General features: G+C 35.8%; 1 protein-coding gene across 30 annotated transcripts in view; it reads right to left on the minus strand.

The window, feature by feature from the left end:
* Positions 1-21308, minus strand: part of ABI3BP (ABI family member 3 binding protein) — a 184898-nt gene that overhangs the window by 105087 nt on the left and 58503 nt on the right. For 28 of the 30 annotated variants that reach the window (XM_068907057.1, XM_068906960.1, XM_068906859.1 and 25 more), the window contains exons 6-12: positions 20991-21052; positions 14314-14365; positions 13551-13613; positions 12396-12491; positions 9493-9570; positions 3900-3980; positions 2437-2511 (exon numbers count right to left, since the gene is read on the minus strand). In XM_068907057.1, the coding sequence (XP_068763158.1) occupies positions 2437-2511; positions 3900-3980; positions 9493-9570; positions 12396-12491; positions 13551-13613; positions 14314-14365; positions 20991-21052 (507 nt within the window). The remainder of the gene's footprint in view (positions 1-2436; positions 2512-3899; positions 3981-9492; positions 9571-12395; positions 12492-13550; positions 13614-14313; positions 14366-20990; positions 21053-21308) is intronic. The other 2 variants (XM_068906917.1, XM_068907074.1) reach the window with 2 other exon arrangements.

Genomic DNA, 21308 nt, shown 5'->3' on the forward strand with positions numbered 1-21308 from the left:
TGGGTAGGTTTTGCACTAGCATTCTACTTCTAAGAAATAGGTCCTATTAAAATTCAACTGTGTGTAAAGCCAAGTACGTATTATTATTTCCAGGAAATGTATGTGCACTTACCACTTATGCCTATTTAGGTTATAATCAATTTAAAAGAGAAAATTTCACCTATTTTTCTAGCTGTTTTTAATAAGACGTGATTTTTTGAAAAGCAGCAATACCAAAATTTTAAAACTGAATTTCTCTGAATGCTTAAGATTTAAATATTCAAACAACTAGGTGTAGGGTTCATTTTTAATGTATACAAAATAAATATAAGCTAACAAGTGAGCAAGGTTTTGTTTCCTATGTTGGATTGGTTTTCCCATCTAACTTCAATTAGACTTATCGCGTTAACAAATATGATCCCAGATTACTATCCTGATTTCAATACAGAAGAAAATAATACAAGCGAAAGCCACATGAGTCACAATATTTGGCAGTAAGAGCTTTCATTAATTCCACTTACACACAGTAAGAACTATGAGAGATCTCCCAAAGGCATCAGAACACTCTGTAGCCATGTTAACAAAGCTATCTTTTCAAAAAGCTTTGAACACAAAGTATACTGACCACCCAGAAGTTTATAAATTAAAGGAGATGTCTCCCTCTGGCATAATCTAGATGCAAAAATAAGTAAGAAAAAAAACATTTTGGGGAACTACTGCAGAATACAGGTCAGACACAACCTTTAGAAACCAAATGTTGCTCTTTCTGATGGTTTTAGGAGCTATGTAACACCTTCCATCTATCTAAAGACTCTTCACCACAGACATTACTTTTAAAAAGCTGTAGCAAAACAGGTCTCAGAAGATATTTGCCAGGAGGAATACTTCAGATACTATACTGAGGAGGAATGTTACATAATGATAACTGTGACAAGCATTGGCTATTTGGATTATAACGAGAGTTTTCCCATGTATTTCAGCGGAGAAAGAACGGCATCACAAATCAAACACTTAAAATTCACAAGAGCGATGCTCAAAAGTTGCAGTATTCGAAATTAAGAACTGTGGTGTTTTAATTACATAGACAGGAGGCAATCAAAGCATGTGGAGGCACAGTGCAGAGAAGTTACCTATGTATAAACCCCCCTCTAATGGAATATCCCTGACTTCAGCACTGACTTCCATGGGAGCACAGATGGTTCTGATCGCTGACCTGACAGCAGGGCCTGACCTCGCATAATTAAATCCCACTTTTTGCTAAGTGAACTATTTAGCAGGAATAGAAAAAAAATTAGAACAAATCCACCATGAAATACTCAAATGAAATATGTATTTTACCACAACGATTGTAATGTTTTTTTAACCACTGATACAAAGGTAGGATTTAATTTTTATAATTCAGGAGAAAGCAAAGATATTCTCTATCCCTAATGATTTTCAGGTTTTCAGCCACATTTCTGTCAGATATGTTCTTACATCATTGAATGTCCTTCTCTCTCTAACATCGCGTCTAACTACGAAACCAATCGTCTTTTACTACAGTGGAAACAAAGAGAGATACCCATCCCCTCAAGCATATCTGAACAAGAGCTGTCAAAAGTTTTAACAAATCATGAACAAGCTGTGCAGATCGTTCTCAGTTTCCACTTGGTTCACATATACACGTCATGATTTCAAAATCTGGCAAACTGTATTAAGCAAATGTATGTGGTCTAAAGGAAAAAGCACTATTATATGATAACTTCTTGACTAAAATTTACTGAAATACAAACTCACATTGACTCAAGGTCACTCACAAGTTAACTATGCCTAACTCCAGTTAAGTGGCGAAAATAAAGTCATAATCCATAATGGCACAGGTAGAAATTATTTTGGAAGTGGGAGTGGTGCGATACTTTCTCAAATATCAGGCCTTTCTAAAGTGTCCTGAAGTTAATTACCAGACAACGCACGAATCCAGAAATGTACAAACATTTCTGAATACTTAAACCACAGCAGCATATAAAAATTACGGCCCTGTCTTAACCAAATATACAAGTATTTAGCAAGCTGCATGAAAATCAACAGAATGAATGCTGAATGGAACAGGACTTCAACTGTGAAACACAGCCAGTCTCAGAAGCACATAGGGGTACCTCCAAGAAAATCTCAAAGCCAAGAGTGCAGGTTTTGCTAAATATAAGTTGCCATCATCATTCCATAGCTGAAGGTTAGCGCACGTATCCTCACTATTTTTTTTTAATGAAACATTAATCTGGAGTATCTGAACAAAACCAGATTTAAAACGAAAGGAAAAATTTACAAATTTTGTAAAGTAAACACTAGGGGCTGTGATATTTTACATATAGAACTATATTTTTGCAGTCGAAGCATTATGACCTACCAGCCACAGAACTAACAAAAGAATCAAATAATACTTCACTGACGTTTACCCAAATTTACAAACAAAGTTATTACCAAGTTCTGTCAGTGGGCTTTTTGGAGCATCAGAGATTCTGGATCCAGGAGGAAGTGGTTGTATTTCATTAGAAGCTATGATAAAAGAAATAATCAAGGCTTTATTTGATGAAGAACATTGCAAGATACAGCATGGAACTACATTTTGGCTTAAACCATTCATCGCTGAAACCAATGATATTTAAAAAAAATAGAAAAGGAAAAAAAATTGTTTTAAATGACAAATTCATAGGCCTTTTTCTATCTTGACAATATAAATCACAATATAAGAACCCTAATCACAATGTAAGAACCATCAAGCAGAGGAAATTGGTAATGAACATCCAACTATGTCCCCCTAGGCTGGAGTTAAACTGAAACTCATTTTGATTAAATTTCATATTTTCATCTTAAAAAGCATGACACAAAACCAGGAACATGGACCTTGCTTAAAACAAACACACAAGCAAACAAACAAAAACTTAGTAAAAATTAGGTTGAAAAGAACTGGGAGAAAAGTCACTATTACACACCCAATGTTCCCCAGGGGTTTTAAAGAGGGACAGATGTTCTAGCTTTAGTAAGTTCTGGAAACCTGTTTGCAACAGCATGTGAAAACATGATAAGATAGAGAGCACGATATTCACAGGAATCAACAGAAACATGTAAAAATATTTTTATGAAAAAGCATTAAGTGTCTTCTTCATGTGGTGTATCTGTGTTTCAATGCTGACAAATGTTCACAGTCATCCCACATTTATGTCAACTGGGCTTTAGAGAATGTAATCAAAATTTAAAAAAAATATATAACCTCAAGCTTAGGTTCATGACCATAATGTTGCATGGTTTTGAAGTTACAATATAGGCAACTCAATCGGCACTGGAGAATTCCGAATTCTGAATTCAAGAAGAATGTGGATACCTCTCCAAACCACAAAACAAATAATGTTAATAAAACTTCTTATGAAGATAATAAATCTTCCATTGTAAGACAGTTCTATGAAAAAATCACCAGAGCTCTTTTTTTCTCCAGGATAAATACAAAGATCATGACATATACAATATTGCATTTTCCCTTTACATCACTGTTGATGCAATCTATATGAAATTGTCATCAAAAAAAAAAAAAAAAAGGCAAGACACTCATTATTTCAGTTCAGTCACTGAGGTTCCTGCTACTGACATTATTAGTCATTCAGATCACCTAGGAAAGACAGAGCATTACTTTGAAAAATCACCCAGTCTGAAAGGAATAATCACACAGGTAACAGCCGGAGCACTGTCAGAGCTAGATGCATTCTGCATTACATTTCACATATACAAATAAGTTGCTGGAAACACAATGGGAACCAGTAAATTCTAATTAGGACTTCCTCTGGAGCAGCTCACTACTAAGGTGATGCAGCAAGTAGCAGAAAATTCTGCGGGAGGAGGAAAAAAGCATTTAGTTTATATAGAAAGTTAAAAGCCGTAAAATTAATTACCCAGTATGCTATGAGTTTGCGCCAGCTTGGGTTTAGGTGTTGATTTAAATTCCTCAGGTCCATACTTTTTCTCAGTTCCAGCTAGAAAAAAGAACCTCGATTTAATTTTGAATCCCTCTGAGCTTTTGCTTAACCACTGCCCACAATCCGCTGTTTTAATTTCACATCGTTTTACGCCACCTGACTGAATCTGAACTGAATTGTTAACCATATTTTAATAAACTAGAGCATAAATATACTCTTCCAGTTGTTACACATACCATTTAGTTTCTAAGGTATATAAGCTATGATCAGTTTTGGGTTTCTTTTCTTCCATCCTGTTAGAGGTCCCATAGAGGGTAATCAAGCGCAAAGAAAAAGTAACTAGTAATCTCAGGCTACAAAATGAAAAAGCTTATTGATATGAAACAGAGGATGATAAGGTCGCAGCTTTGAACATGATTAAGAGCATTAATGTCTTCCACGGAGCAAGTAACGTAACATTTAGCACATGCTGATTTCTAGGGTAGATCTTTAATATTGGTGGTCAGCATCAACATAAGACTAAGTTTTAGCATTTTAGTTTTGTAAAAGATCACTTTTATTTTGAGCTACAACAGGAGGAGTTATTTTTGCTTTTGCAGCATGTTTTATCCATACTTTCTCCACCATGTACTAAGTCTGCTTCAAGCAAGAACATATCAGGTGGTTTGTAAAGTTATTATTTCATTTCTTGAAGACAAGATGCTGTTTTCCAATTCTAAATAGTGATGCAGGTGCTACCAAAGTTACAAACATGACAATATTTTCTGGTTTAGAGTTTTCTTCAGGACCATAAAAGCTGAAATCACCACATATGCTGCATTATTAGGACCCAATTCAACTTCTACTGAAGTCAATGACACTGCTGCTACTAGCATCAATGGAAGAAGGATTTAGTCCTATAGGGAAGTTAAAGCAAGTTCTCTCTATAAAACTTGTGCGGAAAAAACTCATCCATAAGAGGTCTAGAAAGACAACTGAAAAAATGAACCTGTCCTCCTCAGAAGTACTTCCAAAGCTACTATTTCTTATCGCTGAAATGTAACCATGAAAAAAAACAAAGCAGCAGCAAATACAGACATTTAGAATTCATTAAGCTCTTTTCTCTTTTTTTAAGAGGTCAGCTGGTTTACTTTTCATATGAAGCATGTGTCCTAGCAGCTAAGTTAGCCGAGTAATTTGAAGAAGAAAAAGCATGCCCACAATTAGGATAAAAGAAACTGGGCTCTGCTGTTCTTGCACAGAATGTTGTGGAAATGAAGAAATAGCAGATATTTTTGCAAAAAAGAGATACAGGAAGCAGAAAATTCAGGCATTAGAAGCTAAATTAGAGGAAAAGAGTAATTTACCCAAAGATGCCTCTGAGTTTTCCAGGGCAGCAGTTTTTAACATTCTCCTGCACTGGTTCAAAGGTAGCTATTGAGTAAATGGTTAACGCAACCAAGCAAGGTAAGTTAGTTTAACGCCACAGCATGGAATTCAGCATGAAAGTGTTTAGGAACATTTCTTAAACTATTTTTCCTCTAACTTCTCTTGACAGTGAATTTTCTCATTCATGTTCCTCTCCCTCCTCAACCGGAATTTGCATATTCTGGTGGAAGCAATAATCTCGTTCCTTCTCAGTCCCACACAAGCACAACGTGAAGCCTTCCAAAGGCAAGCGGGGTCAGAAAGGAGGATAGGAAGAACGGAGCTTGGGAAGCGCAGCAACAAAGGATTTATTCTTATTAAATATTAAATCTAGTTCAGATTCACAGGTGGTACTTTTCATTTCAAGCCTATCGTCTACTTCACAAATCTACTACTGATAAATTTTTGGCACAATCTCTCATATAAAGGAATAATTTGCTTTTAAAAAAAAAAGTTTTTCCATGTCCTAGACAAATGAACTGATATTTTTAACTGTTGGCCAGCTCCAGTCTCCCTGCGAAGTTAATAAAAGGCTTACACTTGATTCAACTGAGAGAAAACAATGTAGTAATAGTTTGAAGAATGTTAGACAGTATTTTAAAGAGAGAACAAAAAAAAAAGGGTGGTCACTACAAATTTGTGCTGTTGTGTTAAGAGTGAATTATTCCTAAGTGGAAAATATTGTACCAAGCCTGGCTAAAACGAAACATGAAAAGAGCTCACTCAGCAGTCTTTCCATGGAAATTTATGCCAAGGGAGGGGAAGACTGAAAACAAATAAATGGTGCCTTGCTTACAAATACACAAAAAAGTCATTAAACCACATCACATCGCAGAACTCGCCCTTTGGCCAAGAACCAGAGCAGTCCATCTCATGGAGCCTTTAGCAGCCTTTCAGCCTGCTAAAGCATTTGAAGGCACCTTCTTCTCCCCTCCTAGCATTACAAAAGGGAATTCTGTATTCTAAGATTCCTAATTACATACAAACTTCTGCTACAGCACGTGGCTCTGTCTAAATAAGTCTTCTATTGCCACTTTTGGCACTTTAATACTTCAGAGAAAATAATTAGTGTGCTATCCTAGAAGAATCCAGCATGATTTTCAAATAGGTAAACTGAACGAAATAGACCCTAATGCCAAACTCAATTAATTGTGCCCAAATATCGCCTCATCTCTCAAACACAACCCTTGCAAAAGATTTGTGCTCAGATCTTCTGCGTAAATTACTTCAGGAGGTCTTGCTGAAAGGCATAATTATAATCTCTCCATCTGCAATGGCTAGATGGAAATCACACTCAAAGAACTTTCATCTTCTTTCAATGGATCCTCTCTCATTTCCCTCTCTTCTGCCTCCTCTGCCCCTTTTTTTCCTCGACTGAAGTTCTGGAACCACAATGAACACATTCTTTAATACAAACAGCGTGACACTCCTGAAAAATTTACTTTAACATGATACACTGGTATTGTGATCAACAAAGAACAACTGAAAGGAATGGCCGCCACAGAAAAGATATGGAAATAAAACCAGAGAGGAAGCACAAACTGGAAGATGAAAATTATTCTAAATACTTCAATAAATAACTAATGGGATGATAGCAATAGGAACATGTTTAGTTGGAACAAATGGATACATATAATTTGTCATGAAAAAGACAGTACTTGCCAATTATCATATATCATGAGACACTATCCAACCTCATAAAAATATAATTCTTTGTTGCATCTAGGGATGCTGAGGTTTTTTGGTTAGAATTATCATACAATAGGTACATCTACCTAATTACAGAATGCAAAGGGGGAAAAAATGAAAGAATAAGAAAGTTTTCAAAGGTGAAAGACTGATCTGAGAGAGAAAGGAAGTAGAATGAAGGACTGATTCCCTTCTCCCAAGGTGATACACCACCTCTAGTGTCAGATTTCACACTGTTTACCTGACTGACCAGTAAGTTCCAGCACAAGGAATGATGTCCTTGGATGAGAAGAATGCAAGCCCGGGACTAGGTTTTGCAGGGCAAAGGAATACATAAGCTTATGCATTCAATTCTCACTTTCACAAAATGTTCTTTCCACAATTACTTAGACTAGTTAAATTATTTAGTAAGACATCTGTGAAATATAAGTCCACAAGCGACATCAGACATTGTTTAAAAAAAAAAAAAAAAAAAGAAAGTAATATCCTCCCCCACCTTCTGTGGTAAAGTATCCACACATTTCAAAATGAATTCAAGGTGTTTATTAAACATATGCTGAAGAGGTAAAGTGAGAGTCCACTTTGATAACAGATTCCTGTAGAGGAGTATCTTGGTTTTCCTTTTAATATTTAAGATGAAAAGAAGAGATCTACTGTTATGAAAGCTTTGCAGGTAGGGGGAGTCAAAAATAGAATTTGGCAAATCCACTTGTCTCTAAGCTGGAAAATAAAAATGTGAAAACCAACTCTGACTGACTAAAAAGCAGGATTTTTTAATCCAAAAGATGGCTGGTAATATTACACATTTTTGCTGCATTACTTCATCCTGCATTTCTTGCACTGCCTACATATTCTCTGGGAGTATAAAGGTCTAGTAAACCATGCAAAGTTAAATTTCTAATGTGGGATAATTTGAGCTGTAGTTAATCCAGGGAATTTATCACTTGTAATACTCAATGCATTTTACAGAAAGTACATGACAAAGAGCGCCACAAAACAAATTCTTTTTTTAATCAATAAAAATCATCAAATAAAAAATTAAATGGAATCCTGTAACTTAGTATAAAGGTAAAATGGGAGGGAGGTTTTTTTTAATGAAATACTAAAGACTGAGTTGGTCTGACAATGTAAAGTAGGGCAACTTTGATATACTTATGGAACAAAATAAATGCTGTCATATTTAAGGGCTGAAACAGTATGAATAATGTAATGTCAAAGAAATAATCTGCTTTATCATTTCAGCCAGTCAGAAAATATATTCTAGATGGAAAAGACTAATGACAGAAAGATCATATAATACAACCAAATTAAAACAAAGCAAACCTTTCCTGTATTGTTTTCTCAAATTCTTTTTCATTTTCGTGTTAAAGTCTTGCAACCTTTCAAGTCTCCTCTTCCCCTTTACAATCACAAAGCTGGCAAAAGCTTTACTGTTGTCTCTAATGACAGCAGAATCAATACTTTTCTCAATTATAGCATAAAGACGAGATTAAAGAAAATGAAAAGAGGAAAAAAAATTCAGGAATTTGAGTCTATACACTACAAAATGGAAAATAACTCTTCATCATTTAACTCTGAAAAACATAGCTTTCTCCAACCGTTTCTTGTTCAGATTGCAAATATTAAAACACAGGGCTATACTTGGAAAAACTTGGAAAAATAGTCTACTTTGGTTACACTAACTGGTTTCTTAAGCAAAAGAAGGTAGTAAACCTCAGCAGATTTTTTCATCGCGTGTATTTTGAACAGTTTAAGAAATGAGCCGTTGAGTATACCCGTTTAAATATGTGGTATTTCCTCAGCCACAAGCAGATGATAAAAAAAACTTCAGCTTTCCAAATATGCAAGTTTACACAAATTTGACAAACACGTAACACGTGTAACAAACACGTTCTGAATATGAATCTAGGATTAAATTCTGTATTCCTTTCCCAGGCAGGTGAATAGCCCCAGCTCACTTTAAGAGGACCAGTAAGTCCACAGGGAGAGTGGGGTCAAGATTAATGTGTTCAGAAGTGAACTTAAATGGAACTGCATGCTGTCATCACCTGTACTTCTAAAATAGAGCCGTACCTATAACTGTTCCGTCTTAATCTCACATAAGCATTTTGCACAATCCAGTTGTTATTCCTAATTTCCTCTTTTATGTATTTTATGGAAGTCAGAAAGTCACCATTTTTCACAATTTCAAGGAATCTAGCATCGCACAAAGGTATGGTTCTACTTCAAGGTGTTTTTACCAACTTAGCCATCGGAGCATCTGAAACTTTGCTCCAAAAACAGATTCAGATTTTTATCCACATTCCAATTCCACATACCACTCACAGCGACTAATTCAGCTACATTATGCTCCTGCCTTCCAACTACTGCCCTCAAGTGCAGATTAAGTAACATAAAGACTGATTGAACTTTAGCTTATATATCATTTGGCAAAGATATTCGGCACAGTTTCTAAACATAGAATTCTCATTACCTGGGAGGGCCTGTGGGGAGATTTCTTGAACTTCTGGTGTTTTGGATTCAGCAGGCCATGCTCGAGTTTCATTCTTAGCTAAAGGGACAAAGAGGTTAGAGAGTATTAGCAAAGCTGCCTCTGCTCTGTTCCGCTACAGATTTATTTCTGTCCCACTTCAGTTTGCCAAAGTAAACCAACGTGGATAAATGTGGAAAGCTAACTACCTTTTAGAATCAATGAACTTCTTGCTGCACATCCAGTACAAGCATCTGTCTAGCTATCTCAGACCTGCGTGTGTTTTTATTACTGTTTTGTTCATAATAAGATTCTTTCAAAATAGCATTTATATCAAGGAATTTAATGCCTCCTGAGTCATTAGTTTCACAATGCAAAATGGGTTGCAGTGTTTTTCATTTGTCTAGCATTTCAGCATTAACAGTAATAATGCTTTTCAAGATTCAAAGGTGTAATATAGAACTACCTAGTTTACAAAAATAGTTAAATAAATTTACAAATACAATGGTATTGTCATAGCAATCATGTTTTCCTTTACACTGTATCTATCAATCACAGTGATAGGCCAACAGCCTTCTACTCCACAACCTGGTGTATTTGTACAAAAGCATTAGTGGGCATCACAGGATTTAATTTGTTAAAAAGAATTTAGTTTGAAATAGAGAGGGGTAGTTATGTTATTTTTTTAGTGGATATAGGGAAAATTAATTATCTTTGACATGAATAATACTCGGTTTTTGTTCCCTGAGGTATAAGGCAATTGATTTTGTGAGGTGAAGTCCTTTCTGTTTTTTTAAGGATTGCTACTTAAAAAAAAAAAACTAGCAAGTTTTTGACTAAGTAAAGAGAAACAAAAAACTTTGAGAATTCAGTAAGTATGATATCCTGTAATGCGTTATTTTGACTTTGCTAAATAACAGAAAATTAGATCAGTTGCAATATGTCAGAAAGTCATAACTTCACACACAGCACAAGCTTTACTGAATTTTGTTATAGACACACATTATTCTCTAACAGTGAAGAACGTTTATATACATTTGGACCATACGGAAGAAAATTCTCTTCTTTTTGTCAATTATTTTATACATTTAAACTATTTCTCAGAGTATTTTTGCTTTCCAAGCAATGACTCTTGCCTGTTTTACATTTTGAAATCCATCAGTCCCCTGAGTATACACCCGTGTACTTTATGTTCTCTGGTAAGGAACACACAGTACACAGGGTAAACAAAACAGAACATCAATTGTCTACCCTGCTTATTTTCAGAAAGCTGTCTGTGTGATCTCTACCACACAGAGTGACTCCAAATTGCCATCACACCATCTCTTTAGACAAATCAGAGTGTCCACATTAAGGAGTCCAAGTTCTACACTCAGCCATCTGAAGGAAGTTAGACACCCCTAAGATAAACTGAGACTACCTGTACACTTTCCCCATCTTCTGCTCACAGTCACGTTCTACCATTTTTACTGCATACATTCCTGAACGTTAGGACTGGTTTTAAAACACAACATTGTTTTCTTGCAGAGAAGTATAGTTTTACTGATAGAAAACTAAAAACAAACAAGTTCTAGATACCGTAGTTCAAAACTAAAATTGAAAGTTTAATAATATGGTTTGCTAAAAGTAAGGGGTATGGCAAACAGATTTGTCAAAATACGGTTTACTGACTTTTAATGGCACCTCTGTTACCTGCACATCATTTACATACTAAAACCAGGCTAACAGTAGTAACCTCCTTGTTTGTTACTGTTTGTTGTTCAGAGAAAATATCAATTATCAAGTCAGCAATGTGATGAACTCGATCATCACGATTCAATAATGCTCTGTAATGTAAATTCTGTAATTAAGTTTTCTGTTTAGTTTTTTAGTTTAGTTTAGTGGGGTTTTTTTTTCAGCAGCCACAGTTGATGCTAACAGCCTTCATCTGTCAAATGCCGGTAAATACCTCCTCACTGCAGATAACAACTTTTAAGGAATTCAGCCTCAGTTCATTTAAACATATTCATGTACCATGTACCCCTACCATAACATACACATAGTCCTAACAGGAAGAAGTGCTGCAAAGCAAACCAATCTGAGAATGTGTCATGGCAAACAACAGAGCAACAGAGTAAATTAAACACAGCAGAAATAAGAAAGGAAAAAAATTTGACCCAGTTTTAAGAGTTCAAATTCAGTATTAACACTAGCCAAGCCAAAAGTCATCAGTTCCAGAACTTTGCTTAAGGAATATATGAGAGATGGACTTGGGGCATTATTAAGGTTTGCAAAGATAGCTGCGTTTCCTACAGTCATGCCATTCACAGACAATATTCTAGTTTACAAGCCTTAAATAAAAGGCTAATTAAATCTCTCTCACATTGAGCTGGTACCTGCACGTTCCAGATGTATTCATGAGACATGAAGCGGAAAGTTATACTGAAGTGTTCTAATTTGTGACCACTATTTTTTCATGAATTTAACTATAGACAATCAGTAAGAATCTCTTCATGAAACAATTTCTCACCTCCAGTTAAGACAGAACTCACATAATTAAAGATTGCTGAAAATCTGGTCTTATAAATGGACACAAAAACTCACATTTTCAAAGATGTGCCTATGTAAAAGTAAATTACATTGTAAAGCAAAACAAAAAACAACACCTAAAGTTCATAAATATGGACATGGCTTGCTTTCTTTCCTCTGTGGATCAAAGCTACTGTCTGTTGTTTCGAATGGCTATGAAATATCTTAGGAATCTGTTCAGATTTTTTAAAATAAACGAATTTCTACCAACTCTTCTAATTCCAAAGTAACCATTAATTAAACAAGTGCAAAAAGAAAGGTAAAGGAGGATCCTTGCATATACGTTCTCACACCAACACAGCTCACGAACAATATGAGCTTAGTTCATTTCTACTTACCCATTTTTTTCTTGGATGCTTGGGATATGTCGTCCATTGTCAGGGGAGGAAGAAGTTTCTGCTGAGTTTCATTGAAACCTGGAACAATAAGGTGCACTACACAGAAAGGTGAGTGAGCCATGAATTCAAGAAAGGATGAACAATACACAAGCTGCACCCCCCTAGAAATGTGAGCAACTACTGCTGAACCACTGGCAGTTTAGCCTGAGTATCTAGGAAATGAGTTAATTCCATTTAGCAATTATTAATCCCATTTGCTGCTATTTCCCCTTTATAACACTCCCTGTATTACCACCATTTCACTATTAAGCAGAAGGGAAAACAATTAAATACTAGAGTGCATGACCCTGGAATACTATAGTATCACAGACAGTGGGGCATACTATCTGGTGTGCCCAGAAGAACCAACACCATCCATACGGTTCATAAGTACTTGTTTAATTATGGTCAATATATTAAAAATCACACCAAGAAACTTATGCCAAATTCTAAGCTATGTGAAGTATTTCCACATACAAAGGGTTAAACACCTTCCTGAATCCAGGAATAAATTTCTTACAAGATGCACGATGGAGTGAGTCTTTCTTATCTATTCCAGGCAGAGTACTATGTCACCACACCAAGCACTATATAACAGATGTTTGCCCACTTAATCTGTTCTAAACCAATGTTGTATACTCCTATAGATCACATGAGAATAGAAAGCATGGAACTGAACGGCTTGAGGGAAATAGTAATGCCCTGAGATATGTAACATACATTACTAAACCTAATTATCAGTGCAGGTTCACGTCTGTAGATGGTATGAGATGGTATCCTACTAATTTAGAAAATAAAAGGACAAGCTCTGATCTCAATAAGATCTTTACCACAGAGCTTTACTTGACATATGAAAGATCTTCCTAGCTCAAACAGCAACAATATCTTCTTTGAAATATTACAACAATAAGGCCATCCTGTTTCCCTTAAACTGCGTCAACCCTGAATCATCTGTACCACCATAAACTATAACAAATACAGTCTGAACTAAGATGTAAAATATCATTTGCTATGTAAGGAAAGAACTATCAAGAATTGGGAAAATGAAAATTATTTACACAGTTCTAATTTTCATCCAAAGAGGATAAAAAAATAATAAAAATATTTTCTAGTCACCTAATATTGCTCCTGGCAGAGAAGAACTATCTGGAGTCTTTGACAGTGTTCGATTTTGAATAACTGTGGAAACAACACAGGCATATTAGAAAATCGTTTAAAAAAAAAAAACCTGAACAGGGAAACAAAACCACACTCGAGACGAACTTCAGCATTCTGAAAGCCTTCCCTCAATTTAATACTTAGAGATGAGGACACCATCCTTATCTCTTCTGTATTTACATTTAGTTTAAAACTGCAAACTGTGTTTCTTCTATGTCTTCTCTTAACTGTGCATCTCTTCTTTCTCCGAGCGTATCAGGCTGATATCCTTGGTGAAAAATGACATTCTACGCTTATGTTAACACACGGCCAGCTCCAGCCCATCTTATTTCTCTGCTGTTCACGTGTCTTCGAAATAGATGCTTCTTTTCATACCTTAGTATTAAGTTATTCACAGCTGGGAGACTAACATACCTGGACAATCCAATTGAAACAAAAGAACACATACAAGCAGAAATCGGAGTTCACTGGTACCCATTCCATAACTCAACTAAGCCATTGTTTATACTGCAATTTAATATCTCATTTTATTAACACAGATGGATAACAGCTTAATAGCATTTGTAATTAAAGAAAATGATGTTTTGTAAGGTCCTTCCTATTTCAAAAGGAAAGTGTCATAACATTCTCATCACAGTCAGAATATTAACTTTTCTATTAAATTTAAGTACTTTACTCTTGCAGAGCATACGAATCAGTTGAAAAAAATATGCAAAATTACCTTGTTTGATTATTGTGACAGGGACTAACTTCTTATTATCTCTTAGAGTAAGCTGAAGGAAGACAAAAAAAAAAAAAAGCATTGGGACAACTGCCATAATAGTAATTGAACTTTCCTAGTAACAAAAACAGAGGGCTCCAATCCAATTCCTCGCCTGCCCCATGTTAACACTGGATATGGCTTTGGCCCCAGTCACTGAATGTTGCGCTATTGCTTCAACTCCCATGGGCTAGTATAGTAATAAAGCATTTTATCTCCTTCATTTGGCTCAAGCAAGTTATTTCGCTTCATAAAAACACAGTATTTGATGGCTTGGGAATCCCCAACCGTTTCTTCTTTGAAGGATCTCTTGAGCACTCACTTGGGAGTAGGTCAGAAAACTAAAAAAACACTGACATTTAACTACAATAAAACATCTGAAACACAAGAAGTTACAAATTTGGTTACAGGATAAAATTTTACTCTCAGAAGCAGTATTTTTAGAACACAAACTATTCTAGTACAAGGTGGACATTTGTAAACTATCATCACTCTTGGGTGCATGGTCTGCTTAAAGTGGATTAACTCAGAGTCATGTTATTTGGTGAAAGTGGTTCCATAATATAATTGGTCAGCCACTCACATTCTTCTCACATGTTTACTCAGATACTTGCACTTCTCTGCTGTTCGCTTGTCTTCGACCAAGATTAGTTTGCTTCCAAATCTTAATCCTTACCAGTGTTTTGATAACCTCGAAAATAAGGAGCATGTGAGCAGACCCCACATTTTTTAGAAAGAAGAAAATAGCCAATCTCTAAAATTCTGTTTCAGTATTGACTACCATATGCAGGTATTAGAACCAACTTTCAAAAGTCCAGTAACACAATGACTGGAAGACGAGCAGGAAGAAGTTAATGCCACTAGTACAGGAATGCTAAACACATTACAAAGTGGACTTTTTTTTAGTCATATCTGTGTTTACAAGAACAAAAAGAACTCAACAATTTCCTTTCTATGTTAAACATACTCCATTTCAAGGCAGAACCAGTTAATGTTTCTTCGGCACTTCATCATATCTGGTCTATGCCATATGAAAGAACATTGGCATGAAAATTCAGCGTCAAATTTTTAAGATGTCATTTGAGATCCGCTTGTGGAATACGTTTTTCTTCCAACGTTTTTGATCAACTTATACTATCAGGCTCAGGCTTGACAAACGTGATCCAAAAAACTAACAAACACATAAAATCAAGCTGTTTCAAAGGGAAAATGAACTATCTTTAAATGGTTGACAGAGTACTCCAGTAACAATTAAAGAAAGATAAAAATGCAAAGGAATAATGTCAATATCTTTCAAGTGATATGTCTTCTTATGTAAAAATTATCCAGAAAATAGTGATGAATATTTATATTGTACAGTACAGCACAGTGACTATCCTGCATATTTATAAGCTTTCAGGTATGTATCAGATATAAGATTACATAGTCCTATCGGTTAACATAATTCTTTCTTTAAGTCAAAGTATATTCAGAAGCATCTTTATTAAGGCAGTACCTGTGGCATTGGAATTTTATTTATAACATTTGATGCCAATGATGCCACTAAATTATAGATAAGTCCATTTGAGATCAAAGTCAAAAATGGGAAAGATAGCTATCATTTTAGGAAAATCAGAATATCGTCCAAAAACCACAGACTGTGCATACAAAGGATCTCAGCCCAAGAAAGCTGATTACTAAAATCTACTTCTGGAAAGGAAGGGGAAGCACATCAAAAAGGGGAAAGCGGAGAGACGTACAATCACAATTCATAGAAGAACTTCCCAAACAAAGTTAGGTGAAGAAAGAGCCTGGTGCACAGCTACAATGCCTAAAAGGGGAAGATGATTGCATAGTGTAACAGCCTTTCACTAGCAATTTACAGAGATGTTCAAATGAAAATGAAGAGTAGAATATGAATGTGAGAAAGTTATATTAATACACTACACACATTTACATTACTCCTCATTTTGTATATGTTATGGCACAAAGAATGTTATTTTGTGCTGAATTTTTGTTTATAGTTCATAGTGCCATCTCTTTTCTCTTAATTCTACACATTGCTTCTAATATTTGAAAAATTCCTAGCAGTCTGGGAAGCAGATGGACATATATGGGTTTTAGCTGTAACTGGAGGATTTGTACCAACAGGTAGAATAGATTGCCTACACACTCCACCTGGGACCACGAGGATGAACGTCTATGAAGATACATGAATGTCTTCTGCCAAATGAGTCAGTGGCTCAGAGTGATGGGTCCTTTACACTTCCTGGAATACCAAATAATCAGCTGTGGCTTGTCCTTTTTCCTATTTCTGATCAGCTTTACAGCTGCAGGAGTTCTCTTCAGAAGACCACCCATTGTCACAAATGCTTGTGCCACGGAATCCTAACCAGCCTCTGCCTTTCACATTCATCGATCAATTCATAATCGTAAGATTACGGTTTAGTAGGAAATAAGATGAATGGCGGGGCCCCAGAGCTAGTCATCACATTCACAGGCCATCTGGCTGCACTGACAGGATCCTAAAATATCATTGCACGGCGGTCCTTTAGTAAGACTAGAGCTCTTCTAACCTCTGATTTACAAAGTTACAAATGGAAGGCAGCAAAGTGAGTGGAACTTTGATCACCACAACTGAGTAAGAAATAACTGACATCATTAATGTATTTAAAAAATACCTATTAATATATAAAGTATTGAATCCATGAGCTTGGTCTCTGTAAGAGGGAATAAAGAAGGTTTTATTACAAATTGTGTTCCATCTCATTTTGCTCACTGATGTTCCCAGCATCAGTACCTTGCAATACCAGGTGCTTTTTGCCTTGCAAGAACTGAGGACACGAAATATTAGTTGGCATTTGATGGCACAAGTTTAATTATGTACTTAAAGATAACTGTTCATCCTAAATATTTTAAAAAACACTACTTGGATACAAATAAAATACAAAACAAAGTCTAAGAAGCTGGAAGTTGTCTAGTCTTAACAAATAAGATAGCCTTTTCCTCAGAAAAATGGAAGGAAGTTGTTTATTTTATGAAAGCCGTTATTGTCTGTTACTGAGTAACAACTTTGCACTGGTATCAACATGGTTTGAAATTAAGTGTAGATTTCATTATTGAAGAATATAAAATTATTTTCCTTTCTTACTGCTCACTATTTTTTTCTCTATTAGCAGTAAGACTGATCATTCTATTTTGCATTCTATTGAAAAAAAAAGTGTTAAAGATGTTCAGCTTCTGAAGCAACTCTAGAGTTGGTACTTAGGTGGCTTAGGTGGGATGAAATCCAGGTATCAGAAGAAGCTGCCCATTTTCCTGGATTTCTCATCAGGAACCCTTAAAACTAAATATGTAGCCCTCAAGTCCTAGCGAGCCCTCATGTAACTCCAGTGCAGAACTTCAGATCATAATTATTATTGGTCCTTTTATTAGTAAAACATTTTCATATTGACAAAAGCATCTGTTCTTTGTTGAACAACAACGGATGCCCAAGACTTCAAAATTTAGCTTCTCAGTCAAAATCACTGACATGAAATCCATGTGTACTGCAGCTGCTGTACTTATACTGCTCATCTGCACCTAACTGCAACTGCTGCACTGGAAATCTAACAGCATGCTATCAACCCTGTCATTCTCGGTCTCTAAAAAGCACTTACTATAGATTTTTCATTAATTTTTTATGTCCACTAAAACTTACTAATTGATCAAACCACTTCAAAAACATTAGCACAGCATCTGTAGCAATAGATGTGTAAACTGTGTTTTCCAGATAGAGAATAAAAAGCACACAGAGATTAAAACTAGTTATTAAAGTGACTGCGGCATCTCAGTGAAAGAAGGAAGATGGCAAATAAGGTACTACTTAATGTCAGTCCAAAAGTAGAGATGCAAGCTGTATCAAATGTCAGGTATCTTTACTTCTGACCACGTACACCTGGCAAATTGTATAAAGGACTGCACTTCTCAGATATTTTGTCAAAAGCTATACAGCAACATCACTTTTAGAGACACTTTTTAAAAAAAATTTCTTTCTTGCATTCCAGTACCAAAAAAGCCACAAATAATAAATGTACAAAAGAAAGACTCCTCAAGGAAGCGTAACAGTCAACCTGGACTGAACAAGCTTTTAAAGAGCAGCCATGTTTTCCTCTGAAGTTTAACAAATGACAGAAGCTAAGAGTCCTGCTCTTTGGCTGGAAAAATCACAGGATTTTACCTTTCAGACTGACATTATGAAGCTACAGGAACCTAATCAGACAGAAGAGGAAACTAATTTCTACTGCACACTCTCCACCCTACCTCCACCCATCGTTTACAAAGGGAAAAAGAATGACCATCCCTAGAGCTCTTCTTTTTTTTTTCCTCCCCTTTCCTTTCTCATTAATTGCGGATCTCACAGCCCTAGGAGCTTAGTCAAACTTAATGGATGAAACTGCCAAAAGAAACACAAAGCTGATATGTGACTAGTGTTGAAAGGGCAGAAGGAACTGATAATGTTTCCTTAATATACAGACTTTAAAAAGTCTCCTTACAGAGAAGGAGTTACAACAAAGCAGATGTAAGCCAGTTGTGTCTTTGCAGCAAAATATGACACAAATAACGTTTGGCTTAAACAATGGTCATTCTGGCTTTGCACTGATGATACAATTGCATCACTGAAACATACTCCACCTAGTACTATGGAAACTGAAGTAATACCGTAAAATGAGTTGGCCGTTGTCTGCTTCCCAGTCTTCATTTTATGGCTTTTTGCACTGCTGAAGTGAGAACGGTAAGAGAATTTTTAGAATAAACTTCTATAGCCTATTTTCATGATACTTCTGTGGAAGGCAACAGAGCAGTACTGCTCTGGAGCTAAGCCCTAGGAAGCTAACTAAAAAGACTAAATGTTGGCCCCAGTCCTCCTTTCATGCTTAAGCTGTGCAAATATTTGGAAAACTATTTTAGCTCTCTTTCTCACGACTTCTCTCGCATAAATGGAATCCTTGGTGTCACAAAGCTGGCGCAATGGAGTCAAGGTCTTGGCACACTGAAGGGCTTGCTAGCAGGAAGAAAAGAATCGAGTTTGCACCCTGGATGCCAGAGTGAATTACCTGGTCTTGGGCTGCCACATACAACTTCAAAGACAGCTTGAGTTTACGGGACCAACGGGAAGAACAATAAATGTGTCTTCACCAACAACACAATGAGGTGAGTACCTTCCTGAATATCAAACTAACTTGCTGTGTATTAGTCACAGGTAAAACATGTTTGAATGGGAAACATCACTACGTTTCCAGTAACTGTGGCACAATTGTGGCACAATTGCTTCTAATTCTGTAAGCAATGCTATAGTTAAAAGTTTTACTGCCTAAATGAATACCTAATTCTTCCTGCAAGAAGAAAATGCATAGACTGTGGTTTACTTCCTGAAGGATTTCCAGGTCAATCCTAGAGACAATTTGCAAAATTGTACAATATTAAGTTTGCACAATTGGAAAACATGCATGGCCATTTCCTACTATGAAAAAACTTGGAAAATCAGAGACAGAACTGTGAAGAACAGACCAGTGGGTTGTTCCTTCATAATAATCACCCACAAGCTAACACTTTTACAAGGCTCAAGTAACAAGGATTCCTACAACTCTTCTTGAGAAGTTCTTCCACAGTCTCATGGACAGTACCTTAAAAACAAAAAAACAAACAACAGCAACAAAACCCAGAAGATTAAGTGCTGAAGCTTGCATTTTGAAGAACAAGTAAGGAAAAGAAATATGGAGAAACCAATTTAATCCCATATAAGAAAAGGTAATGCTCAGGAGTCATGAATAAAATGCCTATTTTCCATTGTACTAAAACTAGTCTACTAACACGTTCAATCTACAGTTCATTCATTTCTGTTTCAGCTCTTGGAAGTAAAAAGTATGTGTATATTTGAATCTACAAATCTGTGAATCTCACCCATGCTTAGTTGGTAGCTGTTATCACAAATGCCAAATGAGAAAAAGAAACGAGAAAATGGATAAATATTGGTGTTTATTTCTGACAAAAATCTTCAAATGCTTTAATGAAAACCGTTAGGAATTCTAGGCTACCACCTGCAAACATTTAATGAATTGCCTATTGATCTTGAAGCAAACTAAGGTGCTTTCCCAGCTCCATCTGGTTCTGCAAACACTTCCATAACATATGAGAACTATTACTGAATTCAACAGGAAGATTAATGATTTCAGAAGACCTGAATATAGAAAAGATCCCTCTTTGGAATAACAGCACTATGTTATCACAAAATGAATTTTCTGCAAGGACAGTCTTGACCACAGAAAATTATCTAAATACCACATATACCACAGGTTAGCAAATCTGACTACTGTAAGATGAAAAGAATAAGCACATTTTGACATTTAGAATCCACATTCTGAAACTATCAGCTTCATCCTTTTTAACCCAGAATCAGTAGGTCTGGTCATCTCAGCTACACCTCTCAATCATTTTATCAATACACATATACAAACACTTCTCTGTACAAGTATTTAGTCTTAGATTTAACAAGTTTCTGGTATTGGGAATCTGTGGTCATAATCTCTTTCTCACTTATTTCTCACTAATAGAGAAGCAAAAATTTGACCACACAAAATATAAACTTGTTATCAAGAACAATAGATTATTCTGCGTACCTGTGTTTGGATATTAGGTACCAACTTGTACATATTCTGGAGTTGTCCATTTACTTTTTTATCTGATTTGACAGAAAAAGAAATAAATACACAAAATTACTTTTTGTTTGGGTCAAAGAAAAGTAAAACAAGTTTATTCAGTTACTGTAAACAGCTTTTTCAATAGCTATGAAAGCAGACTTAATTAAAAGGTATAAGAACACACTCTATAGCAGCTTTCTTTAGTCCTGTTTCTCCAGATTTTTTTTAACGTTAGTCTGCAAAGTCTCTTCTTCCTGTATTGACAGGGAGGAATCAAGTGCGTTCTTCTTTTTCTAC

The sequence above is a fragment of the Struthio camelus genome, chromosome 1 (genome assembly GCF_040807025.1).
Source record: "Struthio camelus isolate bStrCam1 chromosome 1, bStrCam1.hap1, whole genome shotgun sequence".
NCBI lineage: Eukaryota > Metazoa > Chordata > Aves > Struthioniformes > Struthionidae > Struthio > Struthio camelus.